At 52.4% G+C, this 21,490-nt stretch overlaps 3 protein-coding genes across 4 annotated transcripts; 1 reads left to right on the top strand and 2 right to left on the bottom strand.

Annotated features, from left to right (window-relative positions):
• Positions 1-139: 139 nt before the first annotated feature.
• Positions 140-16,623, bottom strand: IUM83_04049 (the record flags this gene model as incomplete). Of its 2 annotated transcripts, none has more annotated exons than XM_067928090.1 (2): positions 140-283; positions 16,195-16,623. In XM_067928090.1, the coding sequence occupies 2 exons, from the start codon at positions 16,621-16,623 to the stop codon at positions 140-142; spliced, it is 573 nt and encodes a 190-aa protein (XP_067793668.1). The 2 variants fall into 2 exon arrangements, with proteins under 2 accessions (XP_067793668.1, XP_067793667.1); XM_067928089.1 differs by lacking the exon at positions 140-283 and adding an exon at positions 15,172-15,319 and having other exon boundaries at positions 16,112-16,623.
• Positions 16,624-16,901: 278 nt separating this feature from the next.
• Positions 16,902-17,417, bottom strand: IUM83_04048 (SCP-like extracellular protein; the record flags this gene model as incomplete). The annotated part of the gene is made up of 1 exon (XM_067928088.1): positions 16,902-17,417. One exon carries the CDS (start codon positions 17,415-17,417, stop codon positions 16,902-16,904), a length of 516 nt encoding a protein of 171 aa, XP_067793666.1.
• A 1,296-nt stretch (positions 17,418-18,713) lies between these two features.
• Positions 18,714-20,699, top strand: IUM83_04047 (acyl-CoA dehydrogenase/oxidase; the record flags this gene model as incomplete). Its single annotated transcript, XM_067928087.1, has 1 exon — positions 18,714-20,699. One exon carries the CDS (start codon positions 18,714-18,716, stop codon positions 20,697-20,699), a length of 1,986 nt encoding a protein of 661 aa, XP_067793665.1.
• Positions 20,700-21,490: the final 791 nt, after the last annotated feature.

Raw genomic sequence — 21,490 nt, 5'->3', positions numbered from 1 at the left:
GAGACTCACCAAGCATTGTTTGCGAATGGCATGTGACCAACCCATCGAAGAAGGCCTTCGCTCGTTCATCCCCGCCCCAGCCGCAAAAATAAATGGCATGAAGTGATCAGGCGTTGGATGGGCTATCCGAGCGGCAAACTTAACCAGCCCAGCTCATGATCCGCTTGGTACGTTCATCGAGGCTGAGTTTCGACTCCGAGGTCAGCGTCTCGTCGAGCCAGCTCTGGAATGCCTGAGCGCCCCGAACCAGATTCGGGCTCATACCACTGGCATTGTGCGTCGACTGACCAGAGCAGAGAAGCAGCGTGTCCTCACCACGGAAAGGCTCCAAGGAAGGAAACAAAGTTGATTAACAATTTACTGGAGTACTCGTGTTGCTAGCTACACTTTTTCTTTTCTATCATGTGTGTGTGTGTGTGTTTTTTTTTACTTTTTTTTACTACGCACGTGGAACCCAAATTCGGTGTTCAGAAGGCATAGATAGAGGGAGCGGTTTGTCGAAACCAAGCCGCCCTAGTACATCAGCGACAACTTTATCTTCAATACCAAATTCCGAGAAACGGTGAAAGATAAACCGACAGTGACGATTGAAGGAGCTTGTTACACTCTATGTGCTCGGTGCTTCTGCATCGGATTCATGGAAATGAATATTGTACCGGCCAATAAAGTTTGTACCGGGATTTGTAACATGAGCGGTTTCTGGGTCATAACTTTATCAATATTTGTCGACCGAAACCACTACCGCCCACAAAATGACCACACGGTTCTTGTTGTTCTAGCATACTACATTTCATCGCAAACACGTTTGTCGAGCGATGTATAGTTCCCGGACAATATTGCCAGCAAATCCAGCCTTCAATGCATCACCAACAAAATGGTACCATAATTGAAGCTAGAAGCCAAGTCTAAAAAGAAACAGCAACGCAGCATGAAACTACAGCGTTTCAGCTTCGTAATGAGCGCACGTAGGCTGATGTTGGGCGAGTATTGGCACCAGGAGAGCTTCTAGCCTGCCAAGACTTTGCTTCGGAGTCTTGTTATCGATAGGTGCCGTTAACACTGTAAGATGTTATGTTCGAAACATGGGTACAGGATGGGGAACTACGAAATTAACAAAATTACCTGAGATATTATACTGGGGATTTGAATTTGTCCTGATCTGTTAAAATAATCAAACCTGTCAACGTGATTGCCTGTCCCATGCATCCAGATGTTTTGCCGTATGATTCACGGATTGAGCCAATGGTGTGCTCGTATTTTGACCGATGATAGGCTAACCCTACTGGAGCCCTTTCCCCAAACTTTTGGCCAGCTGAGAGCGTTTTTTCTAGCGGCTATGTCTCGATAACGACGTCGAATTCGTCAAATCTGAGCCCAAAATCGGAATCTACGGGCGAAAATTACCCTTATATCTAACTATCGTATTTGGAAAGTTACCATCTTCCATGTGTAAAATGACCCCTCTCTGCGGTACAAACTTTATTGTCCGGTACAATAGCATTTCGTAGCCTCCATGTCGCATGAAAAGTAATAGCAGTGTGTACTCTCCACAAAAACAGTACATGTATAGCTTTTTGTTTATTTCTCCAATCCGACTTGATATCACGTGGTTTTGGAAAGAGCAGCAGTTTCCACTCCAATATTGTCGTAAAAACCTGATTCCATGGTCGCCATAGTAATTGTCACATCTCCGTGAACATTGGACACGAAAGAAGCAGTGTTCCACTGTTTCAATCGCTGTACAGGATTCACGAACACATTGCTGAGCTGAAGGATTCAGGCTTTTGAGGAAATAAAGTCGAGAACCAACGATGAGGTCCCCAAAAAACATCCTCAGGAGTACATAGTGTACAACCGTCGGAAAGGCTACAAGGCCTTGCCCAAGTTGAAATGGGTTTTGTTGCCCAGAAACGAGTTGATCGACATGGTGACAATAGGGATGCCGGACTGCGGTCGGATCAACGCCGTGATCGAAGCTGCGAGCTTTGCCTTGATCTTGTTCTTCTCAAGCTGCTCCTTCACCCTTTGACGAGAAGCGATCACTCCTAGGGATTGCTGAATTGCGAATCTCGAGTCTCCCACGATAACTAAGTCCTCGGCCCTATGCTCTAGGGCCGCCGAGACGCCATTATTCATGCCGGTGTACTCGGCGAGGTTTACCGTCGTGGTCTCGAGAAAAGCACTCGCAGCGATCACTATATTCCATTCCGGGAGTTTCCACAAAATCCAGGCACAACTGCCATAGCCACCGTGTTTTTCGGTTTTGGCTGATCCATCGAACGAGAGTACAAAACCTCGGTGTGCACGGGGCAGTCGCGCATATAGCAACTGGGGGTCCATATGAACAATCGGGGAACCACGTGTCGGTGGGGTCACCGGGGCCAGCGAGTCTTCGAGGTCGACGAAACTAGTAATAGTCGACTGCAAGAGTTGCGCAAAAGCGCAATCTTTCTCCTTAACTCGCTGCACCACCAGGTGCCACGGCGACAGTAATCCCGCAAACTGGGTAGCTCGTCCAAACAGAGTCTTCGACTTGTGGACCCAGTCGAGTGTTGAAAATCGCGTGTAGATATGGATGGTCCGACCTGCGAGTTGGGTGTAACATACCTTCAACATTTGGAGCAGGGCCAGGACCTCCTTTTCGGCCGGGTGATAATTCATCTCTGCGTCCTTGAGGACTCGGCCGCAGAATCGTACCGGGTGCATTTTGCCACCGTGTTCTTGCATCAGCGTTGTACTGAGCGCCCACTCATTTGCAAAGAGTGTTACGTGGACTGCTCGGTCACGGTCGAAGTGTCGGAGGATCGGTGCCTCACCGGCCTTTCGTTGTAACGCAGCAAAGCTTCGTTTGGCGGCACTGAGGTCACCCCCGTCCGTGAAATCTTCGTCCTTCAGCTGATATAGTGCCGCTCCATATACTGCACAGTCTTGGATGAACCGGCTGTAGTAGTTTAGCGCACCGAGGAATGCTTGTACCCCCTTTTTCGACCGAGGAAATGAAAGCTCGGCTACTGCTTTGAGCTTTTTGGGGTCAGCTCTAATGCCTTCTCGCGTCACCTCATGCGACAAAAAATCAACCTTGGGCTGCACAAAGATGCTCTTAGTGAAGCTCACACTAATACGGCACTCTTCAAAGCGGGCGAGCAGTCGGTCCAAAGTCTCGAGGCAGCCGTCAAACGACTCACCCCCGAAGCAAATATCATCCACAAATGATCGGCGCCCAAACACCGGGACTAGCGAGGACTCGTCGGGTTCTCCAGTTGCGAACATGTCGGCTGCCGGGCTATTAATGAGTTCCACGACCGAGTCTTCGGTCCGAGTGCTGTCGCAGCTTGCTTCAAACTTCGTGGGTGTTTGGTTTGGGTCAGGTGACGGATCGTCCGACGGTTCAGCCAGGGTCCGTCCGAGGGTTCGACCAAGGTCTCGGTCACTCTCCTCCGCACACCGCATTAACTCTGCGTAGTGTTTCCATCCACCTTTCGGTTGTACAAACCCCCACAGTGCATTATCGAGCATGCGTTGGTAAATCATCGGTGCATTCTGTAGTCCAAAAGGCATCCTGAGCCACTCAAAATGACCGAGGGCACATACGAAGGCCGAGATTTGGCGAGCCCTCGTTGTCATCATAATCGCCCAAAATCCACTTGCCGCATCCAACGAGCAGTACCACAGATACTTCTCGAGGTCGGTGAGAAGGTCATCGACCAGAGGCATTGCATATTCCATGATTGCGGTGATGACATTCACCATCTTGTAATCAATGCATAGCCGGATGTCCTCGCCGTTCTTTTTCAACACAATCACGATTGGCGAAGCCCACGGGCTGTTCGAAAACGCTATCAGGCCTGCCTTGAGCAGGCCTCGTAGTAGTTCGTACAACTTCCGTAGGTGCCGAACGGGCACTCGCCGAGCTCTCTGTTTGATGGGCGAGTGTTCGTTCACATCGATATCACACACCACCCCATAAGCGGGCGGAGGCAAAGTATTTCCACTAGAGATCATGATCTTCTCGTGCTTCTTGAGCACTTCCACAACGCGATCCTGGCGTTCCGCACTCACCCCTGGGAGACGCACGTTCGGCGCCGAGTAGTCGAGGTCTGTCACCGAGGTCTCCGTTAGGTCAGGAAGGAACGCCAGCTCGTGAGCGTAGTCCTCTAAATTGATCTCACTGGGCATGTGCTCTGACGAGGGTTGATCACCCCCGTCATCTATGCCCTCTTCCGTCGCCAACGCAGTAGCTACAGACAGGTACGTCACTTCTAGGGTATCCATCGAGTCTTCACCCGCCGACTCCTCGGCCGAGTCTTCAGACAGCCCAGGCTTACGTTGGTAATAAGTGGATTCCACCGCCTCTGGGGCCTCATCGGTAGACACGCTTAGTTCTAAGCTCACGTCGGAGCCATCGTCGCTGGGCTGGTCGAACGTGACTTCGTTCGTAACTTTCGCCGAGGTCTCGGTACTAGTGTACTCAAGCTCGGCGCGCTGAGTAGGGAGCGCCGCCGGATCATCACCCACTGGTGAGCCGTCGGCGGCAAGTTGCTCCATCTCTTCGCGCCTCGCGAGTTCTCGTTCCCAAAGCTCGGCGCAGCTTAAACGGCACGCCTGGCCCGGCGAGTCATCAGGCGGCCGAGGTTTTATTCCGGCCGGGGTTGGATAACTCGGCCGATCAACTGCCGGTGGTTGCGCGGCGAGCCACTTCTGGTAGAGTTCGTACTCGCGCTGGAGCAAATCCTCGTCGCGAAATTCCTCAAATGCGGCCACCTGCCACTCTCGGTACTTGGTCGACTCCAACCGAGTGTACCCCTCATCATACGGGAGGTCCCCAATTGGGACCCACAGAAGCAGAGGCGTGTGAGCTCGGCAAGACAACAGCCGATCGCTCACATTTGTCACTCGTACTCGAGAAACCTTGCCCCGTCTAAATGCTTTCACCGTGGGCACCAACGTCTCGGTCCGGCGTATCCACAGCTCGTGGGTCTCCTCCGAGGGTTGGCGCTTCGGTGGTCGATAGTCAACCCAGGATAAGTAAATCCTCGGCGGGTCCGCTGTTGATGTGCGGACCGAGACTTCGTTCATCGAGCATGTTCTTCGTCTTGATGAGCGGAATGCTCACCTCGCCCGGCAATTTGGCAGTCGCGTGGAACATGTCCAGGCGCACACCAGCCGGAATCATAAAGTCGGTACCGAGGACTACGTCCACACCGGCGCCATGATCCATAATCAACAATTCGAACTCGTACACTCGTTCCCAGCCGAGCGTCACTTTGACCAAGGCTCGGCGCTCTGTAGCCATCGTTCCTTTGGTAAACCCTTGTATTTCCATACAGCGGCCGTGACCCTGAATTTCACGCAGCCGCAACTTCTTTGCAAATCTCTCCGAGATCACACTCACATTCGCTCCTGTGTCCAAAAGGACTCGGGTGCGCACATCATTCCCCGCGCCTCGGGCCAGAGCTCTCATCCGAGCCCTCTGGTCGAATTTCCATGCGGACCACCACCCCAGCCTCTCGCCCGGCAGTAGCTTCAGCACTCCACCGAGCTTTGGGCTGGTGCGTCCTACCGGCACTGCGCTTGAAACCCAAGCCTCTGTGCCATTTCCATCTTCATCTTCATCATTCGCATCAATCATTTCACCTCCACCGAGGTTTCCACCTCTCTCCTTTTCATTTTCCATCGGGTTCACATATTCCATGTCATTGTTCGGCCATTTGCACTTCCCTTCGAACGCGTAGACACAGTCTGCGTCGATCGCGGGTTCGGCTAACTGTGGCAGCCCGATTGGGACCAACCCTGTTTCAGTTGGCGGGCTGCCTAGTTTAAATGGCCACCGAAGACTAGGCCTTGGAGCTCGGGTGTGAGGTCCTTCTTCTCAACCTTCGTTCGAAGGAGAGAAGTGAGCGCTTGAAGAGCTTCACATTTTCCGACATCATGCACTTGCTGACATAGCTTGCAGCGACGGTAGCAGTAGTGGGCCGAGTGACCGAGCCCTCCGCATGCAGCGCACGGTCCATATTGACGGGGGCGACCCTCGCGGTTATCGCGGCCGAGGTTTCGATTCCCTCGGTCGAGGTTTCGACCGAAGTCACTAGTCTTGCGCTGACGGTGGTCAGAGCGGGCATAGGTCCCGTCTGCTGCTGCACGTCTTTCATGATCGTTCGCCGCGGCTACGTGCCCACCTTCATCTTCGGAGTTACAGTCATCACTATAGTCACCGCCACTTTGGTCGTCCTCAGAGTAGAGGCTGTTGCCAGCTTCGCTCTCGCTACTGCTGTATGAGTGTCGGCGCGGTGACGAACGCTCGGTCCGGCCACCCCTAGACCCTCGGACTTGGAGTTCGGTCATCATGTCGGCGAGCGAAGCCTCTGCCAGCGAGATTCGCGGCACATGGCGCGAGTCATCGCGACGGCGGTCAAAGTCTCGGTCCCGACGGTCGTATCGGTCGCGACGGTAACCGTCACGCGACGAGTCGGTGCGTCGGCCATCTGGTCGGTAACTGTCCCGCGAAGCCTCGGGGCGTTTGTCATCGCGTCGGTGAGTACTCTCACGGCTTCTCGGTGGGTAAGCCGAAGTCTCACGGGACTGCCCACGCTCTTCCAACTTCAAGATGTCATTAATCATGTCTTCCAACTCGTGAATGTCCTTCACTCGAACGTGGCAGAGCCGCCGTTCGAGGCCTCGGTCCCCACACGACTCGAGGAATCGGTGCACATGGTCTTTCGCATCGAGACCACCCTTCTCGAACTGGAGGCCAGCGTTGCGAGCGCAGCCATTCAGTCGATTTAGGTAGTCGCAAATGTGCTCGGCACCATCCCTCTTCGCCGAGTAGTATCGAGCCTTAGCAGACTGCTTGAATTGCGAGCAGTAGTACTTAATGAAGGCGTCGCTGAGCAACTTCCACTGGCGTTTGGTTTTCCTCGGAAGTTGACGGTACCAGTGAAGGGCACCGTCCCGAAGGCTTAACTCAAACGCCATGCACCACTCGTTGGGCGGTGTGTGAGTGCCCTTCATCTCGTAGACGAAAGCTCGGAACCACTGCATCGAGTTTTCACTCTTGTTGCGGGCTCCGGAAAAATGCTTGATCTGAGCGAGGGATCGGTGGGTCGCGAGCTCAAGCCTCGGCGTCGAGCTCAAGCGCTCCATCTCGCTCACCCCCCGGACCTGGCGGGCCAATTCGTCACTAGGACTGTCGCGGCCGTCAACGTGGTCCAGTTAGTCATCATCATCATCACCCTCGTCAGAGGAGGCCGACCGAGGGGTGAACCGTCGGCTCGTTTTCCCGTGTTGTGTACTGCGAGTGGGCTTCGACCCCTCGGTGCGCGAAATGCGTTCCGCGCGGCTCGTCGACCGGGGAGCCACCATGTGCGAATCTTGGAAGTACGGCGTACCCTCGGTACGGACCGAAAACACACCATCAGTAGTCTGCCGTCTGGCCGAGCTCTCTGGTTTCTTCTGGGGCGTCTGTGGGAGTGGGACTTTCGACGGGTCGTCCTCCTCCTGCTCCGCCGAGGCCTTGGTTTGGCCAGCCAGGCCGATGTCTGTGGCGCCAAAGCTCAGACGAAGCTTGCGCTTCCACTTCTGGAGCTCACGGCCAGCAATGGCAGGGGGCCAGTCACGGATTGCAGCATCCGAGGGGTGCGTTTGCGGCTCACACCCCATAGCCCGAATGAGCGAGACCGTGTCCTCGGCCACCTAAGTGGTATTGATAGAGTTTACTGGCCAGGCCAGCTCGCCTTTCAACTCCACCAAGATGGCTTGTCGGATTGACTTGGGCGAGAATTGCTGCATCCACTCGCTTTCTTCCATCATTTGCTTGAACACTCATCCAAGCACCTTGTTTGCAGCTGGAGTGCTGCCATTCATCGGCGGCCGGTTGCCTTGGGCAACTTGACGACCCTTAGTAACCTGCACCAGGGCTTTCGAGCCCTCGGTGCCGTCCTCATAGTCGTCGTAGGCGTGGTCCGGCTCCGCCACTTCATCAAATTCTTCGACGAGGTTTCGCGAGAGCGAGCGGGGAACCCCGCTGTGTCCCGCGGACAACATCGCGTCTTCCTGGTCGTCCGTCTCCTGCATCGCTGCAGATGACTTCTCTTCCAGGCCATCATAGTCCATCACTACATCCTTGGCGTCGGAATCTTCATCCGCCGACTCTTCGAAGCTGACCGACCGTTCGGTGATCACCGACAACCGAGACGTCAAGTCGCTAGCGACGGTTGACGAGTACTCGGTGGGTCCGCGCGTCGACTTTGCCGGCGTTGCTGGTGCCGCTGACTTGGATCCGTTCGCCATCTTGTTCTTCTTGTTCTTGTTCTCTTCTCTCCTCAATGCTCGTTAAGGGGCAATACCTACACAGACCGTAACAACAAACACTCGGTCACACCAGTCCCGGGTCGCGGCACCAGTTGTCGTGTAGGAATTCACGATTTTACGAGTCCTCGTCCCTCAGCCCCGACAAATAGGACGAGTCCTACCAACAACACACGCTTCCCTCGAAAGGTCGGCGAAGATTGTTGGGATTAAACCTGAAGACCAGGTCCGATCCCTTACACCGGGCTGGAAATATGCCTTGTGTTGAAGTATCGGTCAGGTAGGTAGAGCCCACACACAGGCACCACCAGCCACGAGCAACGGCTGGGGTGCGTAAATATAAACGCTTTCGCGCTAAACCCACCGTGGTCCCTCAGAAAGGAAGGGCACCGGGCCGGTCAAGGCCTTTGACAGGAGCGCCGAGGTGAAACCTCGGCCAAAGAGTCAAATACACTGGGGGGCCACGCCACGCACCCAGGACAACGTACAAACGTACAGGGAGGACTCTCTACCTCCCAACACTCGGCCACTATCCACTCTTGGCCTTACCAGGGCGAACTCTCGGTCAATGTACCTTAAGCTCACCGGCAGACATACCCCGCGTCGGCCGAGCGTATCCAGACCCTACAGCTAAGCTAGCTAGACTTACCGTAGACGGACTTGACCCTGATGGCTTGGGGGGAATATTCTGCTCTGATTTAATAGTTAGAGGCGGTGAGGCCTCGACTATAACTAATCCCTAATGTCTATACAAATATCTAATATAGACCGAGCCTTCGGTCTAATCCTACAACCGGACGAGCCTTCGTCTTAAGTCTGGATTCCTAATAGGAGGCAAAAGGTGTATCCACTATGACTATCTGGAGAGCTCGGCGAGAATTTATTAGGGCCCGCCGAGCCTCGCAGTCACTAACTAGCTTTCTGTCACTCTGGCGCGGTGAATGTGAGTAGCCAATAGGAGATCTCGGTCGTCTTCTCTCAAACTCTCGACGCCGTTAGACCTCGGTCCGGTGGCTCCACCTCGCAGTCAAAACCCAATCTCACATAGATTCAAACCCTGGTGCACGCTGGGAGTCGGCATGGGTTGGGGCACGGTTTCTACGGTTCGAAATGTCTCCCAGTAGACGAACATTCTCGCGAATTTGCTGCTCGATCACATTGATGAATTGGGTGATGCCGGTACGAGCTCAAGAGAAAGCTGAATTAAGGGTGCGGTTGTAGCGTTCGAGTGGGTTGTTAGTCCGATTTACGATATCCCCGCTCACACTGTTAGTGTTCCACATTCTGGGACAAACTTGTGGATCCAGACTTCTTGAAATATTTCCAAAACGTCTTCCAGTTGGCCCTGGAGTAATTGATTCCCCTGTCGCGGCAGTCGCGTTTGATCATCGACCGGACATCATGGACGCATCGAAGAGTGATATCCATGCGTCTACGCCAGACTTCCCTCGGAGTCAAAGTGACATCTCGGACACAAATTTTATCCGTAACCAGCAACATCTCCTCCTTGCGATCACGGATAGGTGGTGCCTGTAGTGGGCCTAACTTGGCTCACTACTTTGGCTTACACGTTGCGCTACGTGTATGAGGAAGCGTACGAGTTATTAATAGCTTGAGTTAATTATACTTGAGTACACAAGTACCACTCCTTCTCAAAATTGATGTCCCATCCCACTCTTTTTTTAGTCTCGAAAATGATGTCCTCAAACTGTATTTGGTTTAACTATGGTGAGTAGTCTGCTCCCTGCAATGCTGCGACACAATTACGGCTGTTTTGGGGAGAGGACTGAAGGCTCAGAGGCAGTCGTCCCTCCCGCTGAAGCTTCGGTTTGGCGATGTGAGGAGGTTTGAACGTGTTGCCTCCTGTATCCAGAATGCACAAGTCCATCGACCTCTGCAGACTTAAGAACGCGGCATTAATTGTCGATGGCGGCAGCTCCCAGTACGCTGCTGTAACGGCATCAATGAGCTCATCAAAGCTGCGAGGTGTGCGCAGACGTTGGCGGGCTTGTATGGCTGTGAATAAACCTAAGTCCAAGCAGTTGAGATCCGGGGAGTTCGGCGGTTGGCAGCACAGCTCGACATCCAGCTCCTGCTGCGCTCGATGTCAGTAAGCTCTCGCCTTCGCGGCGAGCTTGAAACCTCCATTGTACTGGGAAAGTAGGAGAATGGGCGGAGCTGGACGCGTGGTTTGAGGAGGAAGGGCGACACATGCGATCTGCCGCCCTGTCCCAGCTCTTAAATCAACCTCGTGGCCATTCATTTCGTCACTCTGCTGTCAAAACTAACCGTGCTGGGTAAATATGCGCACGGTTGAAACCGTGAGAACGCGCCGCGTCGTATTTGCCAAACCGCGCTGCAAAAGACGAAATATTGACAAAACGTGGATGTGTTCTACAATAATGGGACATCAATTTTGAGACGGAGTAGTATAATATAAATCAAATAAAGACTTCAAGTAGTTTAATTAGGGTAAAATGAGAACTGTATTGTTTGTAAATTGATCTTCCTTCTAAAACTGCCAAAACCATTTATCATCTATGAAAGGGGTTGACAGCGGCTGGCTGTCAGAGTCCCGCCAATACGCACGTCTCTAATTGGTAGAAAGATGCTGCTTTCTACCAATAGGATCTTTGGGTATGTGTGGACGACTCATTGTGGTGGTCCACTTCAATATATCCATTGGTGTGACTTACACCAATGTGAGGAAGTATCTAAAACTTTTAACAGATATCCTATCTGTTAAATTCACAAGTGGCTTGTAGCTACTTGTGCGTGTAACCCCGTTACAGTGCCGGCCCAGTCGGTGTTCGGCGAAAGCCAGGGATACAATCGGGCATGTGCTCACTCTACGCCCCGCGTCGTCTTCATCTCAAGCGTCTGGAGACACGAAGTCTGGTCGGATTGTCCAAGCGACAATACAGGCATTTCAACCGACCACTACAACCCGCAACATAGATGAAGAAGAATCGAATTTTGAGGAAGAAGAAAGGAAGAAAGATGAGCACGTCGAGTCGAGATTGAACGAATAGCACATACCAAGTTCCGGTCCGGTTGTTTTCAGAGGTTTTTTTACGCAAAATATCTCAAGACGGCAACGACCACAAACCACCGCTGCAGCTCTCACAAGCGAACCAATTGAAAGGCCAAATACTACATCCTTCACTCTAATTAGTCGTGCTTCGAATATAGTCGTGCTTTCGTATTTAATAACCGCAGTTCCAGCCGATACAAAGTTTTTTTGTTCAGGCTCAAATTGCAACAAAACCACCTGTTTTGGATAGCTCTCGGTCAGGGGAATCCAGAGATGGTCTTACTTTCCCCGAATCTATGAAGCAAAAAAGCGTTTTGAACATTTGTTTTTGCCTGGCGAGAATCGTACTCCATTATTAGTCATGGTCAGACTAATTAGAGTGAAGGGTGTACGTACGAGCAGACGGGGTTGTCACTCAGAAAGGTGATCGCAAGGCGACCTGTAACCGAGACATAGTACGCGGCACCGAAGCAGATCCAGTTCCAAATATGACAATTTTTGCGGCAGATATTTTGGAAGCGATTGACGAGCTCGCTGTTTGCCAACCAACTCTCCAGCCGACTGCAGTTTGGGAGATTATCCTGGAGAGATTCTACCGAAACACCAACGCATTGGCGAGGATAACCTTTTTATGGACCGCTGGGCAGGTCAAAATCGGGTCAACACTTTTATGGGTGAATAGTTTGTCAAAAGGGGCAACCTTTTGTTATGGTCAAAATTGGATCAAATTTTATCACCACGAAGAGGGTAATCTACCAGTTGTAAAAACGTGAAAGACCGGCGGTTTCTCATGTCGTCGTGCGTTTGCATGGCCGTTAACTATACGTTAGAGTGTCGTGGGATAACTAGACAGTTGTGAATTCGATGGATTTTTGTGTGTTTTTGTGACTTAATATCTACCCCACTATTGTAGGGTTGCTGAGGATGGTTACTTCGTTCGCTCTTTCGTCATTGCTCCATCGCGATTGCCAGTAGTCTGGTCGCTCGCTAAGTCGTTTCGTGGTAACGTGGGTGGTCTGAAATTTGGTGTTATTCGTACAGCGCCTAAGCGGTCATTTTGAAATCTCCCAAGTTCAAAATACCACCACCACCGCACCGCACGTACCAAGCCCCATCAACGCAAGATACGCCTCCGATGAATCGATGTCCAACTCGCTCCTTTCCGAAGGATCTGAGTTCAGCGACACGAAAACGGTTATACTGCTGGGTAATCATCAAGCTCGGAAGTGGAAGAGAGTGACGGTAACCAAGTTGAAACGCCGACGTCATCCGAAGATACCCATTCTGCTAATCACGCCGATTCAAACGATCCCCCCGCCGCCGGATTGGAAACGGGAACTGTCCGTTTTGGAGGCTATTCCTATGCTCGGTACCATCTCAACGTCCGAACGGACACCAACCACTATCGCTGCAGCGCCTACCGACGCACTAAGTACAAGGCGAAGCTCTTTGTGGGACCCCTTGGTACCACACAGACCGAACTCCAAAGCAGACGAGGTTGGACGGAAGGGGGGAGAGCTTGTAGTTTGATAGAAAATGTGAAAGTGTGTGCACGAAAGTGAAACAAGCAGCACGAGAACAGGCACCTCTGACGGTATTGATGCAACTAATAATAAAGATAAGAATGGCGACATTAAACTGGTAAGAACTACATTTATCGATTTTAGCGATGTTATTAGCACAATATACAAGCTCCCATTCTTGCAAATGCACTATATATAGTGTAAATTTACATCTAAACAGCCAGTCAAAAAAAATCGCTTTTCAGTCTGGGACAGGAGATAATTTTTCCACACCACTGTGGCTCAGTCAGATCTTGGTTCTAGAAGACGTGCGGGGGCTCAATAGAAAGAACAGACACTCTCCTTTCTAGTGGTGTGCTTGAATCGCGATTTGTACCTAGGTTCATTAGTATTCTTTGGTTTCACGTGGTCTCATATGAGATCATGGCAAACATAAAAATTCCTTATGAACCTAAGTACGAATCGCGATATAACCGTAGGAATCGAAAGAGCTGTGTCTTGTGCTTCTTTTAAGCTATTGATCGTTAGCAAATATTGATAACTCGTGGAGTTATATCGGACGAAAAAAAATATCTCCATTTCCGGACCCCTAAATCTCGAATTTTATTTCCGGCGTGTGACCTCAATATTTTCTCAATGTTATCGTATTGTATACTGTCGGAAAACCCGTGTAAAACAATCGAATTAGAGTTGTTTTTGCTTTCTACGAGTGTTTTAAGCTTTTAATGTTTATGTCCGGTTATGTACGAATTTTGATTGGTGAACTTTTTAAAGTTGACCAATCAAAATTCGTACATAACCGGACGTTTAAAAACGCAATTATCTCGAAAGCTCTATTGTGCTTTGCAATGCGTTTGTCGTTTTCACCTAGTGATTTGCCCGAGATATAATATCTGGCGCCCGATATAAAAATAGATGGCCACTAACTCGACCAAGTTATTTTCACCAGCCTCGATCTCGATTTACGCTGTGGTCGAATTGCCGATCCAAAAACGCAATTCGGGCCGATTTATTTTAACTCGAGATGGCTGTGTACGGATTATAATGCCGCGCTTTATATAATATGCAATTGGACACTTACATCTGGACACTTGACGAGTGGTCAGCAGATCGCGAAGGAGATCGAACTAACGGCTTGTCGCGTTGGCCGAGTGCCGTGGTTACTCGTGTTCAAAAGTACGTGAAAGCCCACCCTACATTTTATTTAGAGGAGCTACAACAGTTCATACGAAACACTTTCCTGAAGTAAAATGGTAGCGTAGTATCAACATGTGCTCTTACATGGCGGGGAGCAGCTCGCGCCACAGAGAAGCGGAAAGCCCAGTGATGCAGGTGCCGCTAGTTCACTCACAGGCGAACCTAACGAGCCGTTAAACACGTCCAACAGAACCGTACCAGAGTAGCAGTGGCCGGCGACGTTACCTTGGTGGTGGTGGTAGGGAGGGGGGTGGTCAGAGAACCTCTATTTGTGTTTTTAACTATAGAGTCCTGGAGGCTGAGCCTATTGCGTTGCCGGTAGCCATCATGGGCTAGAATCGCGATTGCAACGTTGACGTAAATGTTTCTTGAACCTTGAAGGCTGTCTTGGTACTCATGCTTGGGGCTTGACGCCCAATTTTCTTGGCGGTGCTTGGACAGTAGAAGTCCAACACCATTGTTTCGTTGTGGTCAATTCAATCCTTGTACTCCACTTCCCAACAGCCGGTCGAAGTCGACACGCTTTCACGAAGCAGCTTGAACTGGTTGGGGCACTCGGGAAGGAACGCGAACCCGTTGATCAAGTGTCCGGGGGTTAGTAAATACGTACCTTTAACATGGCTAGTGCGGTTGCTTTGAGCTAACACACGCTGCGCGGGGACAGGGGGCAGAGGGCAGAGGGCCCGGAGGCCGGAACCGATGACCCAAGTCGGAAATTACCCGGTCTAGTCTAACGTTACCTTGGTGGCCTGAGAACCAACAATGCGCTCGCTTCGTGAATTAGGAAGAGGCGGTGCGATTTACCCACACCTGGTCTTTGTGGGAGGTCGATTTACTACCATGTCGCATTTTTATGTCTTCGAATTATTTTATCACAGAGATCGATCTAAGCCTTAAATCTGAGCGACAACATGTCTGCAAACCACAATAAATGGTTGATAAGTAACATTTTGTTTCCCGTGGAAAATCGGCAGTCATTTAAAAATGACTGCCGATTTTCTTGTCTTGTCTTGTAGACTCCGCGGGGATTACATGTAGATCGCTGGATCATTTCGATCGAGCAATATTCTGAGCGGTTTACTTCGTTGCTACCCCCAAGCGAATTTCGCTCGGCTAGTCAGCTTCCTCATCGACGCTTTGGTGTCCATGGGGCGGCTCGATTTTGAGGAGACCGTCATTGTCGTCGTCGTCGTCGTCATCGCTGTCAACGCCGTCCGATTCATTGCCGGTGTTCTCCTCATCGCTCGAAACCTCTTCTTCGCTAAAAACCTCAACAGCACTAGGAAGAGTAGTCGTCTCCGCATCAAGATCAGCCACGTGGTGGCGCGCCATTTTCTCGATGGTTGTCACGAAAAAGAGTAGGCCCGGGTCTGACGACGCGAAAGCTGAATCCAGATCCCTTTGAAATTGCTCGAGCGGGTTGTTTGTACGTGCGATGACGTTGTTGGTTAGTCCGTAAAGATTCCACAAGGCGGGCGGGAACTGCGCGATCCAAATGCGTCTGAAGTAGTTCCAGAACGAGCGCCATTGTTGCTGCGCGTAAGGCACCCCGGCTCCATCACACTTGGTCTTGATCTGCTGCTTCACCCATGCAATCCCAGCAGTAGCAACTCGATCCGGCGGAATCGACGCCAGCATGTCGAGCACTCCTTTCTCCATCGCAAAGTTAATGGCTTCCTCCGAAATCTCCAGTCGCTCCATTCGATTCAGGCAAGCCTTTTTGAAAAGATGGACGCCCCCTTTCACGACAGCGCTCGGAAATTCCGCTTGCAGCGCGCTCACCAAGTCGCCGTCAAAGGCGCACACGACTTCACTAGGCTGGAATTTCCTTCGAGTACTTCCAACGATGAAGTTGATCGCGTTGCGGTAGGCTCTGACTGTTCGCAGTGTGCACAGTACGTAGAACACAGGAACGAAAAACCCGGACGGCTTGTCGTGCACAACCAAAATGAGACACTGCTCGAACCCAGGCGGCAGGCGACGAAGCGAGGTATCCACGTAGACTGTCGAGCCTGTGTGCTTCAGCAGCTCGAGTAGATGAGGGTGGGCCCACCCGATGACTCGGTTCGGGGTGTTGTCGGGGCCGTATCCGCTCATGCAATTGAACTGGAAAAAGTTTAACTTCGTGTTGCGTACGAACAGAAGAGGAGAACTCTCGATCTGGGCCAAGTGATTCGGATTGACCTGACCAGGTCCGACACGAGACATGCGGTTGATAGGCGGGGGCTGGAAAGGTGCTGGAGCTTGCACCATGTAAGGGTGACCCGAGGTCACAATAGCAGCAGCGGCTGGGACGTCGGTTTGCGTGTAGTTGGTGATCGGGTCTGGTGTTTCCGACGCGTAATTTTCCCCTCGTTCGCATGTGTGCCCGACGAAGTTGGTGAACTTCCGGGAGCGCGTGATCAGGTCCACCTTGCCCCTGCAGCCTGCAGATCGGTAGTAGCTACACCGGTACGAGGTCTTGCGTGCAGAGGTGGTGGCTCGCGTGTACTGGTAGCCCTCCAGGTAGATCGTGGTCGTGAATCGACTGTCTTGCACCGCGGCGGATTGGTCCAGCACCCTCATGCTCGTGGGAGTTCAAAGGAAAAGTGCCGGGTCGGGCCTGGCCGAGTAACGACCACCACCAGACCAAAACGAGACCCGACCACGCGATTGGTAAAAAAAATATCATAGGTGACAAAGGATTTGCAGCGCAAGACCAACGTTGTTTTTCTTGGTCATCGTGCGATCAAGTGCATTTTACGGCTCGGGTCGGCAACTGCACCACGAAACCTAAAGCGAATCGTTTATATTTGTCTGCATAACTAGAAGAATATGAAAACTAGGCATTCAAATGAAGTGGATCAGGCGCCGCACGCCTCCGAGCTGCCTGTGGCGAACACCTGCACCCAGTAGTGCTTGCTGTACGTGTTGCCGTTGTAGGCGTACGCTGATCCCGCCATAGTGTACTTGCCCAAGATGGTCTCACGGCTCGCAGTTCTCATCCACCAGTCCACCACTGCGTCCGCGTTCGCATCGCTGGCGTCAATGGCCTCATGCACGCTCTGCCACTGGTAGCCGGCATCGGTAACTCGCTTCTCGGGATTCGAGTCGTCAGTCCCCGTGTCGGAAATGTAGTCGGTCTTTGACTGGTCCTTGACGTGACGCTCCGCTGCAACCTGAAGCTTCTTGTTCGAGCACACTGGCGGCAGACCATGCGTCGCGCGCTCCTTGTTGACTCGGGCTAGCAGCGCAGCTGCATACTGATTCTCCTGCACCGCTTCGCTCAAGTCGCGTTGGCCCTGGCGAAGATTGGCAGCGTCCGATACTCCGGCGGCGAGAGCAAGTAGGAGAGCGATTGATGACTTCGTGATGGCCATAGCTTGTGAAACTTGGTATCCGGTACGTGTGGTCAGAGAGAGAATTTGACAGTGCCGTTGAGGGTCGAGGGGGCGTGCTCGCGATTTGCTTAAGAAATATGAGAGTGCGGGCGCGAATCCTTCGCTTGTGTTCCGATGCGACGCGGCAAAGCAGGTGGGGTATAAAGAGCCATTACAGCCCCACGCAAGGTGCACTGCTTTCCGGATGGTGGAACGGCACACGAGTCTTATCTTCAGGCCCCTCTAATTGAGGGAATTCCCCCAATTCCCTATTACATCTTAAGCTAGTTGAGGGATGACCGGGCATTCTAATACCAACAATAATATGGTAAGTGTATGGAGAGGTAGTATTAATAAACGCAAGGTAATATATTCTGACCTATGTTATTAGCTACTTGAACTCCCATTTGTTTGGTGAGTCTCACTTCGGCACTAGATTTCAATCGGGTAAAAACTCAAGATTTCATGCGAGGGATGACGGGGCGTCTTCATCGAGGTTTTCATAATACAATTCCCCTCAATTAGAGAGGCCTGTCGTAAGCACTCAGTATGACTGAAGGTGTGCGAGCTTCGTGCGATACTTATTCGTATGATGGTCACCATTTGATTATGGATCCTGCATGCAGAGCAGATTGGCGAGCCGCTTATGGTGAAGCACCTCGTAATGTATTCTCAATTGTTGGCTGTGGCAAGAAATGAGCGGAGGGAGGAGCCAAGCAGCACGCTGCTTACGGTGGAGCACCCAGTAATAACGCGCTGTCAAATCGAAGTTGCAGGGGTCACCGAGCGTAGCAACGAAGGCAGGAGGAGGAGCGGAACCATGTTCATGTGCACGTACAATTTTCAGTGCGACTCGCTTTCGACGAGAGTGAAATCTTCTGTAGCCGCTAGCAAAAGGATGCATACGGCTCCGTGGATTCCACACTTACTGCGTACATGCAAGACGTGGTGATGCTTGTTGCCAACGAGTCGTTGGGTTACGTCAAACTCCCATGTTGAAGTGCTGTGGATGACGTCAAACAAACGAATTTGCAGCTTTCAAATTCGATATTACCTTCAGAACTACATATCATACTGTCATGTTAACCGCAATATTTTTCCACTGTCATCACTATTAACACTTCTTTACGTATGCTCTATATTTCCACGCAAATTCAGTTGAATCCAGTTCTCATCATCTTCATTTTTCCAATATCAATTATCTCAAATACCAACACGAAAAGCGTGCCTCCTCATCAAAAGCTCACATTCCAACTCGCTCGCTCGACCGCACAGGACTGTACCGGTATCACCGTCATGGAGCTCAAGGACCTGGCCCCTCTGCTGCTCAAGAAGGAGCGCGCCAATGGGGACATCGACCCGGCCGTGCTCACCACCGTCCTCCGCGACGGCGCAGTCGCCAACGACCGGCGCAAGCAGCTCGTGGCGATGGTGGAGCGCCACCCGGTGCTGTCGGACCGCGACATGATGTTCCGCAACCACACGCAGCGCTACACGTTCGGGCTCAAGAAGGTGGCGCACTTCGTGCAGTTCCTCAAGGACCAGCAGATCGCGGACAGGGACGAGCAGGGCGTCGTGTACGGCGCCCTGGGGGAGCCGCTGTGCATCGACGTGCACAACTCCATGTTCGTGCCGACGCTGGAGAACCAGGGCGACGACGAGCAGCGCGCCAAGTGGCTGCCGCTCGCCAAGAGCTACAAGATCCTAGGCGCCTACGCGCAGACGGAGCTGGGCCACGGCTCCAACGTGCAGGGCATCGAGACCGTCGCCACGTACGACAAGGCCTCGCAGGAGTTCGTCATCGACTCGCCCACGCTCACGAGCCGCAAGTGGTGGCCCGGCGGCCTGGGCAAGACGGCCAACCACGCCATCGTACACGCGCGGCTGTTCCTGGACGGCAAGAACGTGGGCGTGCAGGCGTTCCTGGTGCAGCTGCGGTCGCTGGAGAACCACCAGCCCCTGCCGGGGATTGAGGTCGGCGACATTGGCCCCAAGGTCGGGTTCAATGCTATCGACAACGGCTACTGCGCGTTCCACAAGGTCCGCGTCCCCAGGGAGAACATGATGATGAGGTACGCCAAGGTGCTGCCTGATGGGACGTTCGTGAAGCCCAAGAGTGACAAACTGGTGTACCTGACCATGGTAGACGTGCGAGCGAACTTGGTGGAGAACTTCGCGCTGACGATGGCCAAGGCGGCCGCAATTACCACGCGGTTCAGTGCTGCGAGGATCCAGGGACGCACCCCTGACAACAAGGGGGAGTTCCAGGTGCTGGATTACCAGAACCAGCAGCACAAACTGTTCCCGTTCATCGCGATCTCGTACGCCGCCAAGTTTGCAGCGCGAGACATGATGGCGAGACACGACGAAGCTGTGGAGATCGTCAAGAGCGGCGACGCTGGATTTGGAGCCAAGTTGGCCGCGCTGCATGCCGTGTCTTCCGGGCTTAAGGCCTGGCTGGCTCAAACGGTCAGTGACGGTGTGGAGTCGTGCCGCCGACTGTGCGGAGGTCACGGATTCACGCAGTCAAGCAACTTGGCGCACCTTTTCAACGAGATCGTGGGCGCCAATACATTCGAAGGCACCTTTGACGTGCTGGTGCAGCAGCATGCTCGCTACTTGTTGAAGGCGCTGGCTGGAGCCAAGACCCTCGATAACAGCGAGCCTGCCACTCGCTTTTTGTCCAAGGTCAAGTTACTGGTCGATCCAAAGCTGCGATTCTCTGGCATAACGCCAGAGGCCTTCGGAGACCTCAACCTTCTAGTCGAGGCCTTTGAAGTCCGCACTGCTCGTATCCTGATTGCCCTGGCGGGTCAGATGAAGGCGACCAATAACAACGGCAACACGTGCATGGTGCTGATGTCGCGTGTTTCCACCGCGCACGCAGAGCTCATGCTTCTCGAGGCGCTTGCCAACGGTGTCGGGGCCATTCCTGCTGGCCCGGAGAAGCGAGCTGTTGTTAAGTTGTGCTCGCTCTTCGGAGCCTGGCTCATCACCAAGTCCCTCGGAGACTTCCGCCAGCACGACTACCTCTCCTCCAGCCAGGCCGATCTCGCGCGCGAGCAGGTCGTGCGTCTACTGCCGAGCATCCGCAAGAACAGCGTCTTACTCACGGATGCCTGGGACTTCAGCGACTTTGAGTTGGGCTCGACTATTGGCCGCTACGATGGTGACATCTATCGCGCGTTGGTGAAGCGCGCTGCGGACGAGCCGCTTAACAAGACGCAGGTTCCTGACGGGTACGAGAAGTACTTGAAGCCGCTAATTCAGTCGGATCTGTAGAGATGCCACCATGACTATACGTGCATCTTTTTCGTTTGCGACCGGAAATCCAAACATTAATTGCAAGACAACATGAAAAGAAACACGCTTGTTAGCGTTGCAAGCCAACTAGAATCTTCACTTCAAATCTGCTGAGACCTCGGAACGACAAGCAGCACGTGGATCTGGCGAGTGGATGGAGAATCGATTCCTTTCAGCAGTCCTGAAGCGGGCTATCTGCTCCTATCTCTTGGTCTTCCTTCGTTAGCTCTTCAATGAGAGTACTCTTTTCGCCCTTCTTCAGCTTCTTCGCGTCTTCCGAACGAGAAGAGAGCCATGCGTTGGCTGTCCGCTTCGCCAGGAAGAGCCGCAACTTATCAACTCGCCCCGCATACTTTGCGTTGTCGGCAAACTTGCCGATTAAGTCTCAAACCGTCTCATCCTCTTCGACGTCGACAGGGATCGAGCTTCCTGCCTCACCAACAATCTTACGATTAAGATTAAGCTTCATCATCTTCCCTCGAGAGGGCGGATTCAGAAATGCGGAAGAAGAGTGCGTGTGGGGGGGGGGAGGTGCTTTCAATCAACATTGAGAGGTTGGGACGCGCAGCCCAAGGCTATTGGCAAGCATCTCAAGATCTCCACGTCAAGTTGTTGCTTGGCATCATTCCTATTGCCCGGAGCAGCGAGCTGTTGTTCAGCTGTGCTCGCTCTTCGGAGGCTGGCTTATAACCAAGTCTCTTGGACTAATTATCCTCGAGTGAGGCTGACCTCTGCGTGAGCACGTTGTTCGTTTATTGCCGAGTATCCGC

The sequence above is a fragment of the Phytophthora cinnamomi genome (assembly GCF_018691715.1).
Source record: "Phytophthora cinnamomi strain GKB4 chromosome Unknown Contig27, whole genome shotgun sequence".
NCBI lineage: Eukaryota > Oomycota > Peronosporomycetes > Peronosporales > Peronosporaceae > Phytophthora > Phytophthora cinnamomi.
The sequence above is the reverse complement of the archived record's forward strand: the minus strand, read 5'-3'. Positions and strand labels throughout refer to the sequence as shown.